The sequence below is a fragment of the Ptiloglossa arizonensis genome, chromosome 6, assembly GCF_051014685.1.
Source record: "Ptiloglossa arizonensis isolate GNS036 chromosome 6, iyPtiAriz1_principal, whole genome shotgun sequence".
Taxonomy (NCBI): Eukaryota; Metazoa; Arthropoda; class Insecta; order Hymenoptera; family Colletidae; genus Ptiloglossa; species Ptiloglossa arizonensis.
In genome coordinates this window covers 1,831,843-1,857,835 of record NC_135053.1, presented here as the reverse complement: position 1 = coordinate 1,857,835, position 25,993 = coordinate 1,831,843, and the positions used below count along the sequence as shown (strand labels likewise).

Genomic DNA, 25,993 nt, shown 5'->3' with positions numbered 1-25,993 from the left:
CAACGATTTCAACGTGACATCCCGATTGGTCATTAAACGGCTACCTATACAATAACAACAATAATAATCATCTTTACGGCCATCGAACATACCCGATGACCAACGAAAAGTCACCATTGCGCGTCATTGAACTCAACCTGTTCCTGTTTCTTATCACTTTGTCCTTCCATTATGAACTCTAATATTTACAAGTACTCGGCGTGTACCATGGTGTTCTATGGAGTAAGCCGGAGATGCACGCGCAATATGTCCCTCAATTCCTTCTTCCAGCGTTAATAAGCGACAAAAAGAAGAGATCTCATATTAAAAAGAGACGAGTCGTGTGATGATATCGTATTCGACGGCAGAGACGATCTCATAGAGCACCATTATAAAAACCCTTACAGCTAGGTGTGTGCGTTGAATGACTTAATATTAAGCTGGATACCAACATGCAACAAGGAATCTGCTCTATCTTCGTCGATTATCATTACAAATAATATTAATTATGTCGTAATTATGTCCTACAAATAATTATGATAAACTATTTATCGTATAAATTATATAACGCTTATACTCGACATCTAGATGAATCCGTGATAAATAATTCAAAAACGTTCGCAAATACATTATACAAGGTGTAGAACTGGCTGAGATGCTGCCGAGACTCTTGCGGATTTATTCTTGTAAAACTCGTATGCTAACTGCATTTAATCCTTCAATACAAATCTCATTAATTCGAATATACTCTATTAGCTTCGGCACATTCCACGAACAATGGGTTTTTAATACTTAATTCAAAGAGCTGTTGATCTTGTTTCGACTATAGTTCGTTTCATAGACCAGGGTCAGCGGTGAAGCTTTCAAAGTAGAATATAAAGTAGACGGTGTGAATGATTTATAATGGATCGAGGTTATCAACGATACATCGCATACAAAAATCCATAAAAATCTCTGCAGCAACTCGACGGTTCTACCAAAAGCTATGGAATGAAAGTCGATCTTGATCCACACCATGATTTCGAATCGTTCCGAGCAACGTTTCGTCACACGAAGCGACGAAATAGTTTAGGAATTTTTATTCGTTCGTTTCGCGCGATGCATAACGTGCGATCCTTTCCTTGTTGCACCTTATCCAGGATTCGCTTCATATTAAATACTACCGTGGGAACAATATCTTGGAGGGAAATACAATATCTCAAATATCCGAGTCGGAGACGAAAGAAACGATAATTTGAAAATTTTAAACGATAGAGAGAAAAATTGATTAGCGACGATATATATATATATATATATATATATATATATATATATATATATATATATATATGATCGTCGTTTTTTCGCGAAATACATCCGCGAGAGGGAAGTATGCGATACCCGCGCAACAATTTCCCCCAAAAATATTTCCGTCACGTTTCTTATCTATTACAACTTACGTTACATTCGAAAATAATTGTTTGTTCGCCTAGAAACGTATTCGTACTATTCCTCGTCGAAACTATTCGTCTTTGCTAACTTTTTCTAAGATACAAAGGAAGCTGATATCTTACAAATTAAGGCAAATATCTCTCACTGTAGAAGGAAATCTCAACGAATGGGATAGTCGTTCGACGATAAACGAATGGTTTGATAACGGCGTGTCCTTACGTCGTTTAATCGCTCTTTCCCCGTTACTCCATTTGGCTGTATACACTAATGGCAATGAAAAAATAGTTATCTACGTATCGCTTGCTCGATAGATATGTTTTCTCCGAAATTCTTCGCTCGTTCCAGAAAAGAAGAAACGTATCTCGTTTAACCCTCAACTGGTATGGTGAAGCAGTCGTAACGTTGGCTCGATTTCGTTCGAACGAAAATTATACACGGCATGTACACATTATCCTTAACTCGTCACGACACCGTAAATTGTAAAATCAAACGCAAAAGATTACCTATGAAATAATAAATTCAATCACCGATCGCAATCGGTTGCGATGCTTTGAAAAGAAAACAGCACGAGAACGTACTGACTCCATCTTAGCAATTGAGGATTAAGTAGGAGTTGGTTTCGAAAGTATATTCTTTGCCCGTGAACAAAATGGCGAAATTTGCAGGCGCGAACATTTTATTCCAGAATTACTTGAAATTAACGCTACGTAGTATGCGTCTATCCACGTTCTATGTTTCCTTACTTAAATTACGTAGTGTTATCGTTTACGCTTATCGTTTAGTTTACGTTATATCGTTACCGTTAATTAGTAATCGTTCAGAACGAAACTGATCGCGTTCACGCGACGTTTTTACGAAAAATGAAAAATGACAAATGACAAATTAAGTTGCGTCGTCGGGTCGACTCACTTCGGTTTGTTATTCTCGGTGAAGAAAAAACAAAATGGGGAACCGCTACTTAAACGTTTTCGCTGTAAGCGCGTATTCGTCGTTCTTGCTTTAGGAGAGAACGCTATGCACATTATTATCGTTAGCCATCGATGAGAAAATTGGTAAAAATTTCGAACGATAGATCTTTACGACGATCGTGTGGCCGGATTTGCTCTGTACGCCCAGTCGACTGGAATCGATGGACGATATTGGATTGGTAAAATATTGAAGAGTATACATTCCAATGTATTTCCAATTGCGATGCGCTTGTATCGTGGGTAATCGCGAATCATTGGTTCGTTCTATATATGCACGAAACATGCAACGACGAGAGTTTCGCTCAATTATGCAAGATGAAAACGCGCGAACTGATTGTAGCGATCCCTTTCTAAGCGTTCGACGCACAGAAATGCGCTCCCTTCGAAAAAAAAGAGAAAAAAAGAAAAATAATTCTTCTGCGTTCGAGATTTATAGATAAAAAATGTTTATTTCGGTTAAACCGAAATTAAGTTCGATCGATTAAATTTTTCATTCATTTTTCATTCCGGTTAAATTAAATGCTCGACTAAGTAAATTATATTTACTACGAACAATATATTACAAAATTTTCTTTCGCGTATTCTACTTTGAGAAAAAACATCGAGTTGATAAAAACGAAGCCAGTACGAAATATTCGTTACGCAAAGAGCGCTTCTAAACATTCAGATTAGACAAATTTTACGATTAACAATAATTTATGCAGATATGGTAAATCACGCGATACAAGAGGACAGTTACTCCCTGTTAATGGTCGGTAGTACGTCAACTCTTGTGCGTTGAATTTGATCATATTAGGTACTGGTAGTGCCAAACGTTTTTTTGGGCAATTTAATCCCAAAGAATGTATTACGAATACTTTGTACGCGTAAAAAGCTACCGTAAATAATTACTTATCGATCGTACAATATTTTACCGATTTGCCAATTGATCGTTCACTATCGACTGGGCGCGTGTAGCATGAATCTAGCCTTCGTTACACGAACTATATTATATTATGCGTGAAATAGAAAATGTCGTATGATTCTAACAGCCTTTCTGAGATCGCGTACGATCATTTTTCGAGCGGTCGCTCTTACATTCGATAATTTAATTCCCCTTCGAGAGACTCGTTCCATGTCTCTTCCACCGTTAACGCACACGAACGAGCAGCCTTAACGCCTATGATCTAAGCCTAAACATCGATTTATGTTTCGTAATATGAAGCACATTATTATAATATTCATCTCTCGGTATGTTTCAGCGTTCGTGGCCTCGTCGATCAGTCACGATGGGCTCGAACTTTCGAGCGTTATTTTTCTTTTCTTTTCTTTTTATTCTGTTTGTTTCGATCATCGTCGGCCGAACGATCAACGAAAACCACGAATTGTCCCCGTAACCGCATTCACGGATTCGACATCGTCCCGTTTGACGATGTTCCCTATCGCGGATTACATCGTTGAAGTGATCCGCGTTACATTCATCTCTGTCATTCGTTATGATACGACGTATGGTCGCGCGATGAGATATCCGAACGAGAACTTGGTGAATCGCGAAAAGAATCTCGCTCAATCGATGCTTGAAAATATACACACGCATGTACATATGTCGCGAAAATCAACGAATCGGTGACCCGATGAAGCTTGTGAAACTTCTCGACCCGAGAACAGCCGTGACTGTATACTCGGTGAGCTCGATTAAATTATTTACTAATTAAAAAGATATATTTATTATATATGTATGTATATCGCAAACCTTTCATTTCGTTTTGTTCCTCGCTTCTTCTCCTTTTGATCATAAAAATATTTTATTAAATATATCGTCGTCTCGCGACACTCGCTAACTTATTGGAACGCTTACGCGAATGTCTCGACTAAGTTCGGCTCCAGTGTCCGTCTTACGCTACCCAAATGCACGTTTTTTCTTCTTTTTTCTCTTTAAGTTACAGCATTTTGTTTCTCTGTTTACGAACGTATCTCGTCGAACACGGATAGTATCGATAAAACGTTCTTTATGGATAATTTAGCAGGAACTCGTTTGGAGGATATCGGAAAACAAGTGTCCTAAGTGGTCGGTCGTATCGTAAGTCGTTTTAATGGTGAGGAGCGGTCAGATGGCAAAGGAACCGTGCTGGGTAGAAGTGATCGCGAGAGAGAACGCGAAACTATCGGGATTACCAATAAATCGACGGCGATAAAACGATAACGTTCCAACGTCACTGTTCAAGACGGTTCACCGAGATAGTTTTTTGGATTGTTCGTTAATCCTCGTTTCGCGAATCGCGGCCACGTCCCGTGCGCAGGAGCGTTTCCATCGACTCTGAGTTTCGTTTCGCGTTCGAGAATCGTCCATTCGGATTCGTGTGTTTCTTTTCTTTTTTTTTTTTCTTTTTTCTTTACAGCTACTACTTAACGCTCGAAGATATGTGCGTATACATCATGCGGTGATAGATACTCGGTGTGAAAGTACTTTACTTAAACGTACTACCGGCAAGTGACCGAGTCCGTGGACCCGTACTAAAAATATCCCTGCGAATAACCGTAGGGTGTCTTTCGACTGTGACAAGGCCGCTCCAAGCTACGTGATTCGTTTGATCGTTTTCCATCGTGTCGATGCACGACGTTGTATTACCCTCATCTCCCTCATTACCGTTCCCCTCCTCAGTGAAGATGATGCAATGAATTAATCAAGTACCGTAAGAATCTAAATTTCGTACAAAAGACGTTACGATAGAATTTTTTTGCCACAGCACGTCGGGGTATCGATCTATTAACGTTAAGGATTAACATACTTGTCAGACTTGTATCTTGGCGATTTGAACACAATGAAGTCTCGAACGAAATTGCTTTTTGGTCTCGTAAGATTAACGGATATAGTCCCGAACAATCGAAAACTTTCAGTGATCGTTAGCCGTGAAGCAGCCTTCGAGTGTCTCTGACAATCGATTCGCCTCGATGAACTTCTTCTAATTTTCATTTTCTTCTCGTTCAGCTCGAGGAGCGACCGGTTTCGTCGCGATGCGATCTTCGAACGAATACAACGAAAGACAGATTACTTTTTACGCGCGTAAGAATCGATCCTTTTGGTTTCGTGTTACCATTTGTTCTCATCTTAGCAACGCGAAAACTCGGGCGGGTAAAAGAAAGGAAAAACGTAATCGATTGCGCGATCGATTCGTTCGTGATTTGGATCACGACGTTCCCCGCGCAATTGTTTGCGCATGAGCGTGGGCGCGTTGCCCCGAAACGGAACAAGCTTTCGCGCATGCGCGTGCTTAACGAAAGATCCTGAAGTGAATCGAGAGTTGAACGACGATTAAAGGAAGGCGGCCGATTAATCGGTAATTAGGTCCCTTTTTCTTCACTTTATACGATTCGAACGTCGAACCCCTTTTTCTGACACTTTTTGTCCCAAATTCGGGTTCAAAATTATTCGTCGCACGCACTCCGATCGTTCCAATCGATTTGCGAGGAAACTTTCACGGTCGAAAATCTGTTCGTCCAACCGATCGTTCGTTCCTTCCGTAATTGAGATTTTAGCCTCGAGTCCAACGTCCGCGATCGACGGCTCCCTTAATCGACCTCGATTGTCGAGGTTTCTTCGATTCAGTCGGACAAGAATTGCGTCTCGCTTCTTCTCGCAATAATTGGACTTGACGAAACAACAGCGAATTAGTCGAGAGAAACCTCGCGTACCATTTGCGGGCAATTCGATTGCTAGTGCTTACCAAACCGAAGGAGCAACGTTGTCGTTCTTCTAGCCGTGTGACATTTCGCAAACGATCGCCTTACGGATACGCTTGCGCCAAGCTAAATGCAGCGTGCAATCTTCGGAGAAAGAAACTGCTCTTGCCGCGTGCACAATAGTCAAATTGATTTTCTAAAAAACGAGGCTGACGGTACGCCAGTTTTTAAACCAGACTGTGTTCACGAGAGTCGTAACGATGCGTGTAGAGTATGGATGAGCTAGTTCCTGGCGACGTCGATGATGATGGCGTGTTCGAGCACGGTGGTGACGATGGATGGGCCTTCTTCGAGGCCGACAGTACCTAGGTATTGTGGCCCTGTTTGCGGATTTTACTCTCCAGGGCGGAGGTCGATCGGCCGACAAGGTCCTCGAGTTCATCGGGCGTCAGAACCGTGAAGTCCCTGCTCACAGAACGTATTTATGTAAAAGTAATCGAGCAATTTTTAGTCTCCAACTAAATCGCCAATTCACGATTTAATAGCAGTAAGTAATATTTTCGGTACAAAGAGCAATATTATCGTGTTTTGTTCCATATATGCCAGCTGGACTCATTGTTGAGGCTTACCCAGCAGTTTCTGTTTTATTGTTAGGGGGGAATAATCGTTTCAGCAGTCTTCGATATTAGGAGAATTGGTGCAGCATTTACAAGTTTTGCCACTCGACGACTGCCATTAAAATCTTTTTCTCGACTTTGAGTTTGATTTGAACTTGGTATTGGAGACTGTTCAAACGATTAAGGGCGTCATTTCTATTGTCCCAAAAATATGACTTACAGATTTACGTAGAATATATAACCTTGGTTGCAGGTTACATTACACGATAAAGCCATTTATTGTTTCAATTTAACGTTCTTGATTTATGGTCATTTTTAAAACTACCGATAATTGAATAATTTCAATTATAAAAGAGTAAAAATACTGAAATTACGTAGTGTATGTGTTTAGTTAAGTTGAAATAAGAGATACAAAGTAAAATAATATGATAAAGTGTGAGTTACTAATACGTAATTGGTTATGTAGAAACAAGTTTATAAAATTCCAATTATTCATTGAGGAAAGAAAATATTTACAAAATTATAGAAGTTATTAAACGGTGTTTTACTATGTTTTATAATAAAAACTGTTAAGGAATTGCGTGCATCTATTCAAGTTTTCCTGTGTAGAACAAGCACATTGTAGGATTTAATTATTATTAAAGAGAACGGTATAAAACCAAATGTGAATCAAATTCAACGTAGTACAGGTACCTGAAAAGTGCTTAACAATATTGGGACCGAATTTATGGGATACAGAATTACAATTAATATTATTCATTTCCATACAGAAAGCTCTACATTTTTTCTCTGTACCTGGGATCTCCAAAACTGGGACTTATCGAAGATTATGTCTCCATACGGTTTAATGACGGCAAAGTTGTTCTAAACTAAATTTTGCTTTTTTTAAACTTTCTCATTACTTTTTTTGGATACGGCAAAAAAAAAAAAATTTTCTCGAGTAATCGAACGTACAATATAATATAATACAAAATGAGGAGAGTTGTCATGATTTTTTCATGAGAAATAAACGCAGGGTATTTGAAAGTATTAAATTATAATAAATCTCGTACTTCTAAGTGATCCTCACCTGTGTTGGGCCAGCAACATGTCTATACTAGTGACACTTCTTTGATGAGTTCCATCTTTCTGGGCAGCTTTTTGTTTCTTGATGCACAGAGCTCTGACCGTCGCGAGGAACACGCCAACCACTAGTAAACTGCTTCCGACGACAATGAGGGAGGTCGAGTTTTGTGCAGCTTCGGCTCCTGGTGCAAGTTGCACCAAGCCTACCACCAATACCACAGCACCGAGCAGTAACGAACCGACCACCACGTGTAAAGAATTGACCTTCAAAGATAACGAGAAACTTAATTCAATAATGGTTTCATTGTTCATTGTTTATATTATCGATCACAGATCTGATACAAACCCTTAGTGCCAGAAATCGAGTATTATATATATTTCGAGTTCAATTGAAAAATGAACGAAGCGCAAGTTGTTTATATCTCCCCTTCAAAATCACTACCTGTCTACACTTAGTTGTTAATTAACGTAATACAATATGATACGATAGTGATTAAGTCTGGATTAGGTACGCTTTATATTTTGTAGTAACACTACATCAAGAAAAATATAATAATTTAAATGGATGTAAATGTCAAAGATCATGATTAATAACTTCTACAATTTACTATTAACTGGTGTACTTTGAAATATCACATGAACGCATTCTTAGGACTTTAGATAGGATTTAAGAGTTCAATTAATTGCCTTTTCGTTGAACTAAGGAGAAGTAATCTTAATAGAAAATATTACAGTTTCCTTTCAAAGTACTTGGGCAATATAGAATTGTATGAAAAATTTTATTTATTTTTCTGCGTCGAACGTTTTACAATTTTAGAAAAGCTTTTTTTCGTTTATTTTGCCTTAAAAAGAGCAACAAAAGTTTATTCATTAAAATTGTAATCATTGGACTTAGCAACTCGCTCTTATTTATTTTCAAGGATTCCACAAATTACTGTATCACTTTCAAGGTAGGCACGTCACTGAGAGTACTAACAAGAAGGACAATTTTATAAACACGTTCCTTTTTAATGTACTATACTGTATATACGACAACGCCGAGTTCGAAGGCTGAACGTAGCAGATTTTAATTAAAATAAACGCTCTCTCAAATTACAACATTCTCAGTTGGCAAGCTAATTTAAATTTAGCTCACACCCACGCGATACTCTCTACTGGTACAACAAAAATTTGATAGTGTATTCATTTTATAAAGAGAGCGATGAAATTCTCGTTACTTCGTGAAATTTCAGAGATCTCCAATGAAATTTTAAACACTTCCAAAAAGCAACTGTTTTTAAACGAAATAGTTCTACCATCGTACTCGAATAATTACGTACAACTAGTTTTGTATCATTTTGAAAGTACAAAATCCTGTTATTTTTGTCAAATATTTTTCATCGAACAATTTTATCGCGGAACAATTTTCCCTGCTACTTACGCAATACGTAACTGTTACTTCCGACACCGTCCTTTTTATGAAACATTAATACGTAACGAACTGCACGTGAGCAATTACAACACACAATCACTGTTTACCAGCGAACTGGATAACGTGCTGTGGCTCATAATCGCGAATGGATGATATTGATCGATCCTTTATCATGTTATGCCGCTGCTTTTACGATGAGTTAATACCGTAAGAGCCAACCCAAGTGAAAATGTGATGTGTAACAAATTTAATCTTCGGTCTCATAACAGGAAGTATAGATACAGAGAATAGTTTTCATTTTTGTTGTCTTTTTTGCAAATATCTTTACGTGGTTATACTTCTACCTGTATTGCAAAAATAAGATCAATCCAGGTTAAGGAAATGCGACAGTATACATAAGTAAGTAGAATGTGGGTGGTGCGAATAATGTTTGGCCAGATGCAGACTTTACGAATGTTGAGTATCATATTTGACTCGATACGACTCGTGATTCTTTCCAGGTTCGATTTTTCTTTTTCCCAACTATACAATAGAATAGTTGTTAATAACGGTGATTCTGATCGCCTAGTTACTCGTTTTCAAATGACAATTCTTCCACCAGATTCAAGTCGTGAAATCATTTTCTCTATAATGGTCACAAATTTCATCCATTAAAGAAAATGACAATTTTCATATTTGTAATTACTTTTTCACAAAAGTTCAAGATAAAAGGATGAAAACATGTATTACGGATGATCTGCTAATTTATCGATTTCCGTGTCTGAAGTTGAAACCGATGATACAAGTATACTTTCTAATATTAATGTTTGTCAGTTGTTCAAGGTGTTTCATTTTAATCGATTCGTACAAATATCGCAGACTACTGCAATATCAACAAAATGTTTCGAGTAAAAATTGAAAAGCAAGGGGACATTATATGCATCAACCGTGATGAGTTTTAGTAGGTAGGTCCTGCATCCGGTGTTTCCGGGTGCGGGGAATCCCACATTCCCCTGCTCAAGAGGTCGGGAAAGTATTTCAAAGATTTCCCCCATGTAAAAAGAAGACATTATATAGTGGATGTAATTTTTTATAGAGAAAGTATGCCTTTAATTAATAAAAATTTTTTCGCTCAGCACTGTAGCTTCAAGAAATAAAAAATTCCTTTTTGCTAATCGATGTAACGCGTTCCGCGTAGTTTGTTTTTATCGTTACTGCTTTGAAGGATGTCCTTCAGTTTGAACGTAAAGATTTACTTGATTCCAGAGCCGCCGTTACTGTTTGGAAATATTGCATCAACTGGCAAAATCACGATTCAGTTAATATCCTTTTCGTAGCATCAATGCCACATAAGTGATGTACAGATGTGCTTCTACTTAAAGATGTAACCACAACCTCGAAATGCACGCACAAACGCCCACTTATTGAGTAATCATGTCTGTATAATGAAGTCCTGCAACTCCCATCTGAAACAATTTCTGATATCAACAATAATTTCAAAGCTATTTGGGTGGGTGGATTCAAACGAGGGTATATCGAACTGTATATTACTGAGTAAACAACGATATTCACTGGTCAAATAAACAGAGTGCTATGGTATTCGTCTTGATGGTATTGTTTTTCATCTAGTCCTTCTGTTATTGTTAGTTTCTCCTCCACGGGTAGCAAAAAATTTCAATGCGTGTTTGAATTCGTAAAAATAGTAACTTTTATTTATGCTTTGTCTGCTACCTCGTCTTTAGCCACGTCAAAGATACCACGTACACCATTCAAATTAGTTACAAAATAAACTCGAGTATTTTTTAAAACGTATAGAAAATGACATACAATTGTAATAACAAATTAAGCAACTCCAGACTTTCTTCCGGAGACTAGTAACATATACTTTGTTCGAAAGTAACAGAATCCAGAGTTAGGTGCTCCTGAATGCTTTACGTTTGAATATTATCGTTTCTAAACGCTCAGAACTGTCCAAACAAGTAGATCGTTGTTTAGATATAAAAAGATGATCGCAAAATTTAGTTGGTAGTCGGGGAGAATGAAACGTTCATCATAAAATTTTACGAGAAAACGAGCAACGGCGCGCGACAAGTGAAAATAAATTCCAAACAGGAGTATATACGTGCTTTATCATGTAGTAACAGCCTGCTTATACTAAACGCCCACGAGTTTTGAATGACGTCATGATGGTGCACTCTAGATCGGTAGCGGAGAAATTCCATTTTCATCCAGGCGATCTGCGAAGCAACCACGATGAAATATGGCGTAACGTGTTTTGAAGTAAATAATCACGTTGAAAGAAGATTTCCAGTTAGCCGGTGTATATCCTCCGCAGACAGCAGCGACAAAACTGTCTGTAAATCTCATCGATAGGCAGTCAGAATTATGGACGATCTTAACAAAACTAGAACTTGAGGTAAATGTTTTATTGCTTGTGCAGTTCACGGGCTTTTTAACCTTTTAAGGGTCCATTTTGTTCGAATGTAACGGAGCTCGTTGGTGTCAAACAAGTGTGTGTGCGTGCGTGCTTGCGTGCGTGTGTGCACTTTAAAGAACTCGACAGAGATTCGAAGAGGAAAACAATTGTACAAGGAGACAAAATTAAAACAAATTATTCTTATTCACATAGGTGTATAGAATCTGTATCATTCGTACGAAATTATTCGTGTAGCAACGACTAACAAAATTTGTACTTTATACATGTTAGCACAGAGAGATTCCTTGTGCAAAAACTCATCGAAAAGGTACAATAACATTTTCTGGTGCGGGGCTCCATTTTAGAGAAAATCGATTTTGAAGAATCGTCGAGTTCGTGCGCGGTTGAGTACGACTGGGCTATTGCTCATTGTTTTTATTTGTGCTGGTGTGTGGAAACATTGATGGTGGTATGATATTGTTCACTTTAAATGGTTTCGACTAGTTGGAAGATAGTACTGTCAATATTTACAAACTCCAGTGCAAGTAGAAATAACGAGGAATGACTCGACATGTTAGCCAAATGGTAATCAATCGCACGCGAGCTATGACTTTTTCCTATTCCTATTAGAATTAGAATGAAGTTAAAAGGAAGGAGATTAAACGACGGTAACGCAATCAAATCGTACGTGAGATAAGACACTATATTATTAGAAAATTATTAGTTATGTTTTCAGAAATGTCAGGAACGTTGGAATATGTGCATATTATCAGCAGAGGTTTGTTTTAAAGGACACTGTTAATGTTTAGCTTATACGCACTGAATATTTAATTCTACGAAAGATTCTTCATAATTTTCTCTCGCCTATTACTAACAAACGTCTTTACATGGACTTTATCTGCACCAGGTCATCAAAGTTTTATATCCTTCATCCCCCTCTTTAACAAACTAACTGACTCCTCGTTTGGAATTTTCCTGCAAACGAGTTTCCCTCGCCCTCGTTGAGAACTCCATCTACGACAAATATTCTACGCCCATTTACGTCATGGTAGAAACCCTGAAAAACCTCGCATGGTCGTCGAAAAAGAGGAGAGCAATAAGAATTAGAACCAATGGAACAAAAAACAGTGCTCCCTGGACGCAATGTTAAATCATTTGTGTCTTTATAGTCACATAGCAGACTCATCTATACAGATCACAGGCTCATCCACGCGTACAAACATTCGAAAACATCGATAAGTTATCGTAGGCGAAAAAAAGGATTTTTTGATTATTCGACAGTGATGCCTCTATTGCTATCGAATTTGATCGATGTTCACTTAGGAAATGAAATTGTACGAAGTTTAAAATTTGTACAGTAATCACGAAATTGTGAGATCAAAACTATGACTTCACGTTGTGTTCGTGAATTCTAGCTAAGTTGTGCACCGTTCGTTTGACAGAGTTTCGTTTAGTGCTATCCAATTGGAGCGATGCTGTTTCTTTAAACGATGGGGTAAAATTTACGAGATGTTCGAATTAAAATTTCAGATCACTCCTTGGAGAATGATCAGTTCGTGGACTATGGTGTCCTTTAACACCTTGTTTCAACCTTCACCTTTCAGTGTCTGGTAGAAAATAACGGACCTTGTAAGCGCGATATGCGAAGCGTTGTTAGATTCTTCTTACTTTCTTTGCGCAAGTGATATTGATCACTGTTTTTATCAGTAACTATCAGTAGGTGTCTAATGTTTTCTCATTTAACAGGGAGGGATGATATTTATCATCTCGCCTCTGCGTCTGTTGCTGCGTTCCTCTTCGAAACTTTTTGGATTTCTCAACGCCATCGATAAGATTTATCGTCGTGTTAATGTTGCATCAATACGCGATGTTACTGCACATCTGTATTTTAAAATTACTCTTCCTTACCACGACAAATTGTGTTCGTGGTTATCGATCGTTTTCCTGTTTGTAATCTCACAGAAATAATAAAAAATTGTAATTTTACCAATCTCGTAGGCTGAGATCTCGTAGGCGAACCTTCTCTGAACACCTCTGAAGTTGCTGTCGACATTCGAGTGTAAAAATCATTTGAAATTCATAAACGATTTTCTCCGAGTTCCTTGTTTTACGAAGCTCTCCTACGCAGGTAGATTTCCTTATTTTACTCGCGATGATGGTGATCATTAAAACAGTTAGTACGTCTTCATATTCATAGACTAATCACGTTCGTGGAATTTTTATGTTCGCCCCGAATACCGGAAATTCTATTTATAAAATTTCCTGATACGTAATAAGAGAAAATTGTTTTTATTCTTTAAAATTCATTTTCACCAGTCAATAGTATACTTGTTTACTTCTTTTTATTTCGATATATTATTTTAAATATGGCAATACGTTACTGTTTCTAGTTTACCGTGGCAAGAAACCTAACAAATTTTTATCGCGTCAATGCGCAACGTTAAACACGACCACGTGAGTGGAACAACTAAAGCTTGCGTCACGAAGTGTGGCATTTATAAAACTGATTCTTCCGAATATGTTTCACTGTTGAAAGTATATTCGATTAGATCAGGAACTAAATGGTCTAATGTTCAACTAAAAGCAAAATTCTACCAAAAAGTGACATATAATTGACATGTAAGCGATCATGGAAAAGTACGTGGGTGTTGATAAGGTTTCAGGTGATTGTATACAATACTGCAACGCGATGATTAATGTTCAATATTGTACTAGAATTTTTCTATGTAATCGCTTCTTGATAATATACATTATCTTAAACGCATTACTAACTTTTCTATAGAAACTTCATGGAACGCGTAAATGTTTGCGTCATTAAACACGCAGTTTGACCACCCACGATTGTCATAATCTCCAAGACCCACTACTTATCACCTTTAAATCGATCAACCCAACGATAGACAGCACAATTTTCGAGCTTGGGAATTCAGTGAAAATAGCTTTTAACTATCGATTAATCTCCGACGACATGACATCTCTATTCATGTAACGAGTATAATGGTATTTTGAGGTTGCATGGGGTCTTTTATCGTCATAAGTTTTACGTAAAGTATATCTGTACTCGAGAACGATCAGAATGAGGCTGAAGAAGCACTAGTTGTAAACAAAGATAAACATGTTAGAATTTGCTTAGCCAGCTGTGAATCAGATTGGATTTGCTATCTTATTGGATTGAACTAAGTTCCTAGAGCTTAGCGAATGTCCCGTGTAAACTTGTCAAAATCGAATTAAGGTAATTTAATGCGACATGTAAAAGTATTGAACAACGTAGTTTCGATATATGGATACTTGATTTAATCCAGACAAACATTTACGTTCAGAAAATTAAATAGCAGGAAGAATTTGAATGCTTCGAAAAAATTAATACGATGCAACAAAAGCTTTTTCCAAAGGTAATCTTTTCAAAATTTTTGTAGGCATCAATATTTATTTGCATAAAAACATTTATTTTTATCTCTTGCATCTTCTACCAAAAATTAATATATATATATATATATATATATATATATATATATATATATATATATATGGATCTTGAAGTCCATAAATTTGAAATCAAATATCAAACTTGTATTTTTCGAGTCTTTAGGCTGCACTGGTGACACAAGATGATTTATGATTGAATATAATCATATTTATCATAACACCATAGATATGTATAAGGTTTGCTTACCATCGCATTACTAAGGTTATCTATCAATGTATCGATAAATGTTTCACGATGTGTTCCTCAAAGCAAGAGGGAAAGCGAAACAAGAGTGTACGTCATCAATGACCTACCATCCTAGAAGACATAACAAATAAAATAATGGGAGCTGTATTGATATTATGTCAGAAATAATTCAAAGAACATCACGAATACCATTGGTCGTTTTAAACAAATTTATCGTCTTCGTGAGATAGCATTTTGTATACTCAAATTGTATAGAAGCACCTCGAAACTAAGAGTAAGTTTATTTATCATCTTAACATTGTTTTAAATTTTGCTCATCTTTTTGGAGAGTATGGTCAGTTTAATGTTATCATTTACGCATGGTTGAATACATACGAAATGTTCACCAGAAGATATCGGAGAAGAAATTTCGGGGACCTTGAAACTTCTGAAACAACTTTTGTTCCACCATGATGTCTACCCCTCGAAACTGTTTAAATTATGCCTGAAACATTTTCTCGTATCGTTAAAAATAAAGAACATTATTAGGGGTTCTGTTTATAACAAGCAAAAAAGGTTTTTGGTGTACTAGTTGATTCAAACGTTTTAATAACTTTTTCAATTTCTGTTTTTGAGACTTTTTCGGTAGATCAAAAAGTTTGTTCCGAATTTAAGAAAAATTATGTTTTTTGATTACAATTAAATCCTAGACCGGAACTAAGATCGAATGACTACATTCAATATTACTCTTAATTTGTACTACGTGTTATAGAAAATATAAAATAAAATTTGCTACTAGAGATCAGTTCATTATTTATCTTCGTTCTAAATATCACGGTATTTTCTTAAGCTACTAGAGTTTAAAGTTTAATTAATTATTTCTTTGTTAAATGTTAATAAAAATAATCGTTATCACTGAATACAGCACTTCAACAGTAGATTTATTTCATATCTACAACTATTCTTCGTTAAATTATCGCAAGTTGTTCAAAAATCGTATATACATTGTACATTTTCTGTGTAAACAAAGAAGAGTTTTTTTATTCCATTTACGTTAATTTTTTCTATAATGAGTGTATTTAATACTCCAACTAGGTGCTTTGTACAAAAATAACAGAATGCCTGCACATATAATGATCTATTTTCTAAGCAGTGATTTCCAGATTGTTTCGTCATCAGTTTGGTAAATATAGTTATTGTTCGTAATAGAATTATCGAATTTGTATACAACGTAACAGAAGAATTCATACTAGACCAGTTCTAACAGATTGTTACATTGGCAGTAAAGAATAGATTAGATTGTAGGTGAATAATCTCAGATTATCTTTGAAGATTGTATTTTTTTCGTGTCCAAGAGGTCATGATTGAATCGATTTACTTTTTCTTACCTTGCCGCAGATATAGTATTCTGGTGGTTCCTTGTCATTTAACGTTAACACTGCCTCGCTCTCAGCCAACGGACTTCCAGGTTGACTGCTCGCTATCCTGGATCCCTTTTCCTGATAATATGTTTTGTGGAAGACCTTCACCGAGGGCACTGGCAATGCCGTGATCATCCTGAACAGAAACACGGATATACGTCACTCGAGTCTGCCTTTTCATTCATTCGCAAATTAAAGAAACTACTATAATTATTAGAGAATACGAAGCGGATGAAACCACCTAATCAATAATGGAGAACTCCTCGCAGGAATAATACACTGTCAATTACGCGGGCGTGCTATAGTAATTTAAATATCCTTTTCCGGGAAGCGTGGGAGTCCCCTCGAGAACTTCGACCTATCTGTCGGGTAACTCTGAAACGCGCAACGTCCCTTCGAATTAAAGTCGCTGCGTTCGGGAATCGCCCCCCCCCCCCCCAAACAGGGGTGCAATAAATGCTGCACGTACTTGGCATCGAATAGTCGTTGGTGTCGATCCTTTATCACTTAAGTTTGCGTTTCGAGCCTCTTGAGCCGACGTTCCTAGGCAAAAGTTACGTCGTCCTCATTCCACGTTGCTTGCTCAACATCCAGCAACTGTCGATTGGAGCCGATTGGGAAAACAAGGGAAGCCCGTGAGTCTCGCCACGGCTCGACAGTAAAACAGCAATAATGCGACCCTCCCTTGTCTCTTCAATCTCAAAGATAGGTTGGAGAGTGTCCTTGGCTTTAATTTCCCGATCGCCGCGGACGTCCCTCTTTCTATCGCGTTTGCACGACAAGGTAGCCGACCGTGTCGTGTTTCCAGGACAACGATGAGAGCTATTCGTTCAACATGTGGCTTTATTGTCCTTTCCACGATCCATTGGAAATCCAGGATCCTCGGATTCCACGACAGTTTTGTTTCGATCGATGACGACGAGATGCTACATCGTTGCTGGTAATCAGTGACAACTGTGTTTCCGATATGTCGACCAATGATCATGTCCTTGGCTTTAAACACTCTCTCTGGGAGTTTTCCGTATTTTCCTTTTTACAGAAGCACTTTGTACAATTGGAATTGATCAAATTAGATTTCTCCAGAGTTCTCGGTGGATTTTTATCAATCATTATCCTTCGATTGTACAATATTTAATGGATTAAGGAGGAAGATTAAAAGTGTTCAAGCTGGTCTTGCAATTCTTGACTTTGCTGGCGGGAATATATTTTATGTCTAGAAATATTTCGGAGTATATAGAAATATGTTGAGAATGAGAAAAAAGTTGTATGTAATAATTGTCTTCCGTTGATATTTGTGTATCTAATTCCGCTTTAATTATGCAGTATTTTGAATCTTAATGTCACGTGGAGCTATTAATGCCCTTTTACGTCTCTTTGATTAATCAAATTATTATTAACGATACAAGAGCAATGGTCTCTGATGGTACATTGTTCTTACCAAATAATGAATTATCAGATTGTTTTAATTTTTGTTTATTTATCGGCAAAAATTATATGTATTTATTTATCGTCATTGGAACAATGACAAGGTGCAAGTTTTCTTGCGAATATGGATTTTTCTTCTCTTACGATACAGTAGCAGCTCGATAAACGTAACCTCGATGCTTGTACGCGAACCTTGTTCGTTAGGTTTTGCCGACAAGTAGGAGAGTTATTTACTTAACTACGAGAGCAGTCTTTAATTTAATTGTGAAATAAAAACGGACATTGACAAGAGTGGTGGGGATAAATAATGTATGTACAAATTTATGGATTGCTAACTCGATAATTGTAGAAATTTTCAGCCTCATTTTTGTGCAATTATCGAGGTTCTACCGCAGAGCTGTGCAATCCAGGTTGGCCACAGTAGCCAAAGTAAAATCCCTACCACTGACACCGGGTCTACCATGAGCTACGAACGAAGTGGAATAAACGCAATAGCCAAGTGCGATTACTGGGCTGCCAATTGTGCGGTCCTGTTTTACTGCATCGGAGTTGGGCATTGATCGATTAAAATTTCTAATTGCAATTGATCGATTAAATCGTACAATTAAAAAAAGTAATTGTAAAAGAATCGCGATTAATTTGATCTCTTGATGAAATTAGACATCAATCGCTAATTACAAATTTTAATCGTCAAAGTATCACAATCGATTTAACGGGTAGATGAAACTTACTTAACATTTTATTTACAGATTAAATAAATGGTCAATTGTTAATTAAACATATTAATTGTTAATTATAAATTATTAGTTTTAATTGGGATGAAATTAAAATTTCGTTTTAATTACAATTGTATTTTAAATTATTATCATATTTATAATTTTAATCAATCTTTAAATTGTAATAAGAGCACAACAAAAATATATTTCCCTAAGAATACTTTTATTTATAACAGTTTCTTTTTTATAATGCAAATCGTGTTGTGTTTGGTGTTATTTTAAACAGAAGAATTGTGTATTATTATTATTATTTATATATTAATTTTATGTTATTGAAAGTTTCATCAAAAATATATGGGTTTTGGGAAAGCTACGATTAGTAGCATTAAAAGCTAAATTGTTAAACATGCTACAAAGTTTAGTAATTTGTTAAGAAAGTCATTTCTTGTATTATTTTTTCATTTCTAACATTGATATTTGTTTAAAATGATTAACGTCAGCGAAGCGAGTATTCTGTTATTTGAAAATTTCATTATTCGATTAGTCGTGTTTTCCTATTAATTCGGATAATGAAGGTTTCTCTGTAAATATAACACAAACAGCAGTCAGTGTGCGCAGTCTCTTCGTACATCAAAGCGCGTTTCCGATGAAAAATAGTGGCTTTTCATGGCAATTAACAGCAAGAAATTTTTCAATTAGTGGTAACGAATAAATAAATAAATAAATAAATAAATAAATATATATATATATACTATATATATATATATATATATATATATAGTGTTCTACGTAGTTCAAATTAATTGGAGGGTCATTCGCGCAAAAAACTTTACTGCTCTGTCAGATACTTCATATTATGAAAGCTGCATGGTGCTGTGTAAGTTAAGCATTTCCAGATTAAATGCACAGTATTTCCTCCGCCTCAAAAATATTGTTTATTCTTCCGAATGATAAAAAAGAAGAAAACGGTATAACTGATTATTTTCAGCAGTGAGAAAAGATCGTGTCCACGAATCACTTGATTGCTCAGTCATGCCTCCATCACTTTAAGAACCGGATTATGCAATACAAGTTGCTCAATAAAGATATTTCTACATTAATCCTCTTACGCTACGATTATTTTTGGCCGAGTCTGCGAAAGCTGTCATAATTGTTCAAGATGAGTGTAGTGGGTTTGAAAATTCATTAAACGTTGAATGTTTAAGATATCCTAACGAAACAAGGATAGTCTTGCTCAAAATAAAACGATAACTTCCGATTTAATTTCGATCGAAGCTCTGCAAAATTTCTCGCTAATCGCAAAACGACACGATTCGTTGAATCATCGTGAAAGTTTAATTTCAATGTAAGTTTAACGATAGTGCGCTTTTAATTGTTTCTAGGTTCTACGGCCTCGCGGTACAGAATGATTTGTTCGGATACGGTTGAGGTTTGAAACGAATATCATAATAGGGGTTCGAGACACAGAGAATTACGCAAATTAGTTCGAACGGAGCATCGATAGATCGTTCGCCCGACAGTTTTCGCAACATTGCGTGCACACGACGAATCGTGCACTCGAATTTAAGCTAACCCTCCACTGACACACTGTAATTTAGCACACCGCCTAGACACATTGGGTCTTTCAGAATCGTTCTATTTTTTTCGGTCGACCCAGCTTTTCTGTATGTTGGATTTGTCGCAAGTTCCTCGTGGTTCTACAAACCCAATTTCCTCCGCGCAAAGTCATCGGTTTTGAGATTTTCGAGCTTCCCCGAGAAATTCACCGACGCAAACTCCATCGTTCTTTACTTCAAAGGGACTTCCAAGGATCTTCGTCCATTGCATTTGCGACGAGTTAAATACGTAGAACTATTTCCACCCCGGACATTTCGTTCATTCTCTTGTATTGTCCACGGACGTGATTCGCTAATTGTACTCAAGAAGTCTGTAACAAACTAGCAACAACAATAATGTCGTAGTATTCGTGTACGATGGTTTGCGATGGTTGTAGCGGTAACAGTGATATTGATGGTGGAGGGTGGAGGTGGCGGTGGTAGCTGTGGAGGTGGAAATGCTGGTGCTGGTGGCCTAGATACGTTCTTGGGGCCGACGGCCGTTGCACCTCGGTTATCGAACAGCAGAGTTTGCACGGGGTGCAGCTGCACTGCTAGAAAACTATTGCAGACCCGTTTTTGGCGTCCTATTTGATTTCCTTTCGCGATCCACCGCTCGCGTTGAAATTAGCGTACAGAAAGAACGTTTCCATTTCTAAACGAGTTACGTCCAAGTCGACGTTAAAAACGAAGCATCTTTTAATCGGATACGGTTTCCAGTTTCCTCTAACAGCAATCGTCGAAAGTCAGATGAATGCTTCGAGATGAGAGTACGTGCTCAATTGTTTCGTAAAATTACGGTAATTCCAGATGTATGATTATCTTCTTTTCACGTGGGCGGTAATTCGTGCAGCTTATACTCGACATTCGAAAGTTACGATCCGGGGATTCGCGAAACTTGGATAACCTTTCAACTTTATAACACCCGGCGGCGGTGTTTCTTATCTTTTTTTCCTTTTATTTCCGCGAATAAGAAATAACACGCTTTGGGTTTCGAACGTCGAAGCAACGAGACACATAATGGATGAATTTCGTTGAATTTTCACGGCGCTCCGAACGACGACTGTTCGTTTATCCGTACGATATGCCGGTATAGGAAACGAGCAGTCGTATTTCATCGTTAATCTTATAAAAGAATAATTCTGCACGTGTTAATGATAAACACGATCTCGCGTGCCCACGGTTACGTTGACGAAGGACGAGAGATGAACGACACGCGATCCAACGTGCACGTATCCCCGGTTTGTATTACTATGCGTTATACAAGCAGGGTATTCAACTGTACACGAATTCCGAGCGCGATTTGTAGCTTGGACAGATAGAAAGGAATCATGGAACCGGATATCCTGCACCTCTGTCCTGTTGGTTTGTGCAATTTCAATGAAAAGCCAGATCTCTTGTCAGTCAATCTGTCTATTGTTTCGTTCTCAACGATCGCTCGGTTGTTCTCTTTTTACATTATTCGCGAATGTAATTCGCCGATCGTAAAGTGTAACGATGCGAGTCACGCGTCTGTGAAAGTTTACACGATTATGGGCTCGAATTGTTGCTATTCGATACCGTCACTCGATACCGACAATTAAAAACGAAGGACGCGAGAGGGTAATCCTAGAGGCCCGGCGTGGGATTCGATGAAACCCAGATTCGTCGGTTCGATGTTTCGCGGAACGAAAGTTCGTACGTGGAAGTTTCAAGGCCTCGTCGTTCCAGACAATTCGTCAATGGTCACGCTTGAAATCGGCTCTGCGCCTCGCGAACGAAATTCGAAGGTCGTTAATTGTTACGCTTCGATGTTGCTCCGTTGGTATCCAGCGTCGAACGCATCGCGGCCGTCTTGGTTTTCGAGGCGGAATCGTACAAGTTTTGCAACGAGCCGGTTACGTGCACGGCGAAGGGGTAACCTTTATTGCTCGGAAAGGCGTAAACTGGGACAGTGGCCTGATTCCTGGTGTCATGGCTGCAGCTGCATGTGCACCGAGGAGAGTGGAACGGCTATAGACACACGAATGTGCAACCAGTACCGCTCTCTCCGTCTTGGATCTCAGCCAAGAGCTCGCGGGGATTCTCGACCGAGGCGTAGAAAAGGAAAGAGGGGAACGTCGGATTAATATTTGCGCGTAACGCGAAGACAGTGGACTCGTCTGTCTCTCCCGCGCCACCGGCGCGAACTCGCTCCAATTTTCGTCACGATTTCAACGCGGGCCAACGCTCCGAAACGATTATTTCGAGCCAAGATCGAACGATTTCGCGAGGTACCGCGCTCGAACGAACGAAACGAAGTCCACTACGGTTGTTCGGTCGCGGTTTACACGAATCTCGGATGTCCGCGAGACCTCGTTTCGATTCGCGTCCACGCGACGATGGTTCACCTTCGAGCACTCTCTTTCTCTTGCGGACTTCCGAGCCACGTGTGCCTCCTGAACCGCGCGAACGATCGATGCCCGATCGAGCACGTCCACGATCGATCGCGTGCACACCAACGGAACATCGATTCGCGGAATTGGTTCAACGGGACGTAGGCTGCGAAACCCGCGAGCAAAAATTAGTAAACAGATTGTTCGCGACGATAAACAACCCTCACGTGTTTCGCGATAAGGATAGTCGCGTTATCGGGAACCACGATCGGGTTGTACGCCCGAGAGAGCTCGTTTTCGACTTTTCGGAGAAATTTTGAACGCGAAGGAATTCCTCGTGAAGGAAAATCGGATGGCTCCGAGCAAACACGAATCCCTCTCGGAAGGCCGACGACCCCCGATCCCTTTTCGAAATTTCACCGACCGTCCGATCGAACCGACCGACAGAAGGTGTAGGTATCAACGATAAAAGAAAATAGCTCGCCGAGTATTTATGCAAATACGCGCGTTCGCATGGCGCATGCAAGTCAGTTTTATCGAAGGTGGCACGACACCAAGGTGGTTCACCCTTTCGCGGAAGGTACCAATGTACAGGGGTGTTCCGTGCGCAGCGTGAAAATAAGCGATCCCCTGGCGTACGCCAACCGTCCACCCCCAAATGTCGACCCCGAAACTTCCAACCGAGGAATTGTTTTTAAATACGCAATCGTCGTTGCTACGACGATCGATCGCTCGGTACATCCCCTGAACCCCGGTTTCGCGTCGAATTACGATTTACCTTCAACCTTCTTTGGTCTTTGGTGTCGCAGCGAACCGGATTACTCGAAAACGTTGAAACTTCTCCGGCTTCCTCGTGTCGATCCTCTCGCGAGTCGGCTTTTACAGCGAATCGAATCGCGAAGACCTAATTATCGACCGCGCGAAAGACCAGAATCCTCGTAAACGCCGAACACCATTGATTTACGGACGTGTCCCCGGCGAGAGATTCCTCGTACGTTGACTCACGATCGCCGCTCGCACTAAATGCAGTTGCAACTTTGCCTGGCTCCGTTCCAGCACCTATATCCGTTTCGATGGATTTGGTAATCGAGGTCAGTGTACCCCTTTGCTTTCTCGCTACCTATTTGTAGAGCAACATTAACGCCCTTCTTGCCGATATTCGATCGCAACGCGAATTACCTCCTTAAAGAGAGACGATGCGTATTCGAAACTCGACAACGAGCTTTCGACCAGATGGTACCTCGAACATTCTCGATTTAACGAACCAGAATTACTCGCGTTACGGGAACTTGGCTCCGTGGTTCGATGACGTCTCGTAACTTCTCGAGTAACCGATTTTACGCGATTTCGAAGGAATCCGAAACGCGATCGAATACGAATACGTTCCTTCGGGAGAAACGTAACTTGGAATACACCTAGAGCGAGCGATGTTCCTCGTTACTTCGACTCGATTTCGTTTCGCCGAAACAGGCTTCTCGCGCTCCTCGAACTAACGGGCGAGGAACGAAAACAGCCGGTGCGTGTACCGTACGCCGTATGGCCGAGGTGAACGCGACGAAAACAATTCTAAAAGTACTTGGTTAAAATCTGGCGAATCGATAAATGGGTCACTGTAGGTCGTCGGGCAGTATCTCGCGTATCCACGATGAGTATTCGATCGTCAACTGGGTCATTCGACTGTGGCGAAAACGGGCGGCAAAAGTGATCGAAAAAAAAATCGTGTTTCGATCGATTGGTGCGAATCTGTTCCCAGAATTCGTCTCTATTTACTACACGGAAGTACAGCGGAGCAATCGAAAACGATCCGTACGTAAACCGAACCAATATTGTGCGAATAACATCGGTGATCTAACGACGAGCAATCGGTGAGTTAAACCTTCGGAGCGCGAGTGATCGTGTCCGAACGTTCGTGATCCGTTCTCTGTAAACGTCACGGAGATTATTTTCTCCCGATCTGTCGATCGTATCCTTGCCGATCGCCCATAGAGTCGCTCAACCCTGTGTCACGAGATCGTATTTACATCCCCCTGTTGTCGGCGCGGTAGTGTCGTTCCCCGTGAAGATGGCCCGGTGATCGATGCGATTTAGCGTTTGTCTGTCGTTCGTTCGTGAAAAGAACGCGTCTCATCCAGAGAGCGTCGGTCTGGCTTCGCGGAAGCTTGGCTAGGCCGAGTAGACCCCGTCGTGTAGAGGAGCGACACTTACTTTGCTGATAGGTATCGACGAAACTCCGTGAAAATCCGCGTCGATTCGCCACGAGAACGCCGAAGAATACTCAATGATTCGTTTTCACGAGCAGCGGGACATCGAGGTCCTCGTCGAGGAGAGGTTGCCGCACCGCGAACCGAGAATCCCGCTCCGTGAGATCGCTTCGACGGGGTGGTGGTCCCGCGAATACTGAGCCTCCAGAGGTTCTCGTATCCTGGTCGATAAACCACCCTCCTGGCCACCCACTCGGCTCGCGTTAAAGCCACGATCACACCTGTGTTCACGTGGCGCCGTGGAACGCGTGCGTTCGCCACGCTGCCCCGGCTCGTCGGTCCGTGAGCACCTTTAACCTCTTATGTTTATTAGACCGATATACTGGCGCGTCGCTTCGGAACGCTTTCGAACCAGCGACTCTGACTCGTTCCAACGGGTTATTCTTTGTTTACGTTGCGATTCGCTCGCTCGCTCGCTCGTGTGTTTCGCGCTACGGCGTGGTTTGCTAGCTACCGTTTGTTTGCGCTAATGCTTATTGGACAGCCGGTACTCGAACCGATGGAATTTGCGCGACACACGGAACAACGAATACTACCAGTAGATACAAAGAATACCTTCCAGTGATCACGATGCGAGGCAAATACGTTTCCTCCCTCGTCAAATGCGTTTTACGATAGTAGAGTTATCAGTCGTTAGTTTATACCGATTAAATATTTCATGCTAATGTTATCAGTTTTTAATTTGTGCCGATTTAGTATTCGATGCTAAGGTTGTTAGTCATCGTTTAATCCCGATCGATGATCGAATAATTTTCGAATAACTTTCCAAAAATTATGACTGTCAAATCTGAATTTCATTCGGAGTCTCCTTCCAATTGTTCAGTACAATGCAAGGAAATATAAAAAATCCCCCTGACTGCCAAATAATCACAATGCGAAGCAAATAAGTTTTCTCGCTCGTTAAACGCATTTTACAATGTTATTAGTCGTTAGTTTATACCGATTAAATATTTCATGCTAATGTTATCAGTTTTTAATTTGTGCCGATTCAGAAGACCCTTCAACGAGTAGTTAAGTTATGAGAAAAATGATCAATAAACTAC

At 39.4% G+C, this 25,993-nt stretch overlaps 1 protein-coding gene across 1 annotated transcript; it reads right to left on the bottom strand.

Annotated features, from left to right (window-relative positions):
* Positions 1–1,297: 1,297 nt before the first annotated feature.
* On the bottom strand, positions 1,298–25,019 carry LOC143148320 (uncharacterized). The gene is made up of 4 exons (XM_076314566.1): positions 24,895–25,019; positions 16,567–16,735; positions 7,725–7,984; positions 1,298–6,503 (listed from the first exon to the last, which is right to left on the bottom strand). The coding sequence occupies exons 2-4, from the start codon at positions 16,732–16,734 to the stop codon at positions 6,404–6,406; spliced, it is 528 nt and encodes a 175-aa protein (XP_076170681.1). The 5' UTR covers position 16,735; positions 24,895–25,019; the 3' UTR covers positions 1,298–6,403.
* Between the last annotated feature and the right edge of the window lie 974 nt (positions 25,020–25,993).

Coding starts and splice junctions, on each gene's coding strand:
- LOC143148320 (XM_076314566.1), bottom strand. CDS start 16,734: ATGATCACGGCATTGCCAGTGCCCTCGGTGAAGGTCTTCCACAAAACA. Junction 7,985..16,566: donor AATACTATATCTGCGGCAAG/GTAAGAAAAAGT, acceptor TTATCTTTGAAG/GTCAATTCTTTACACGTGGT. Junction 6,504..7,724: donor ATGTTGCTGGCCCAACACAG/GTGAGGATCACT, acceptor TTCTGTGAGCAG/GGACTTCACGGTTCTGACGC.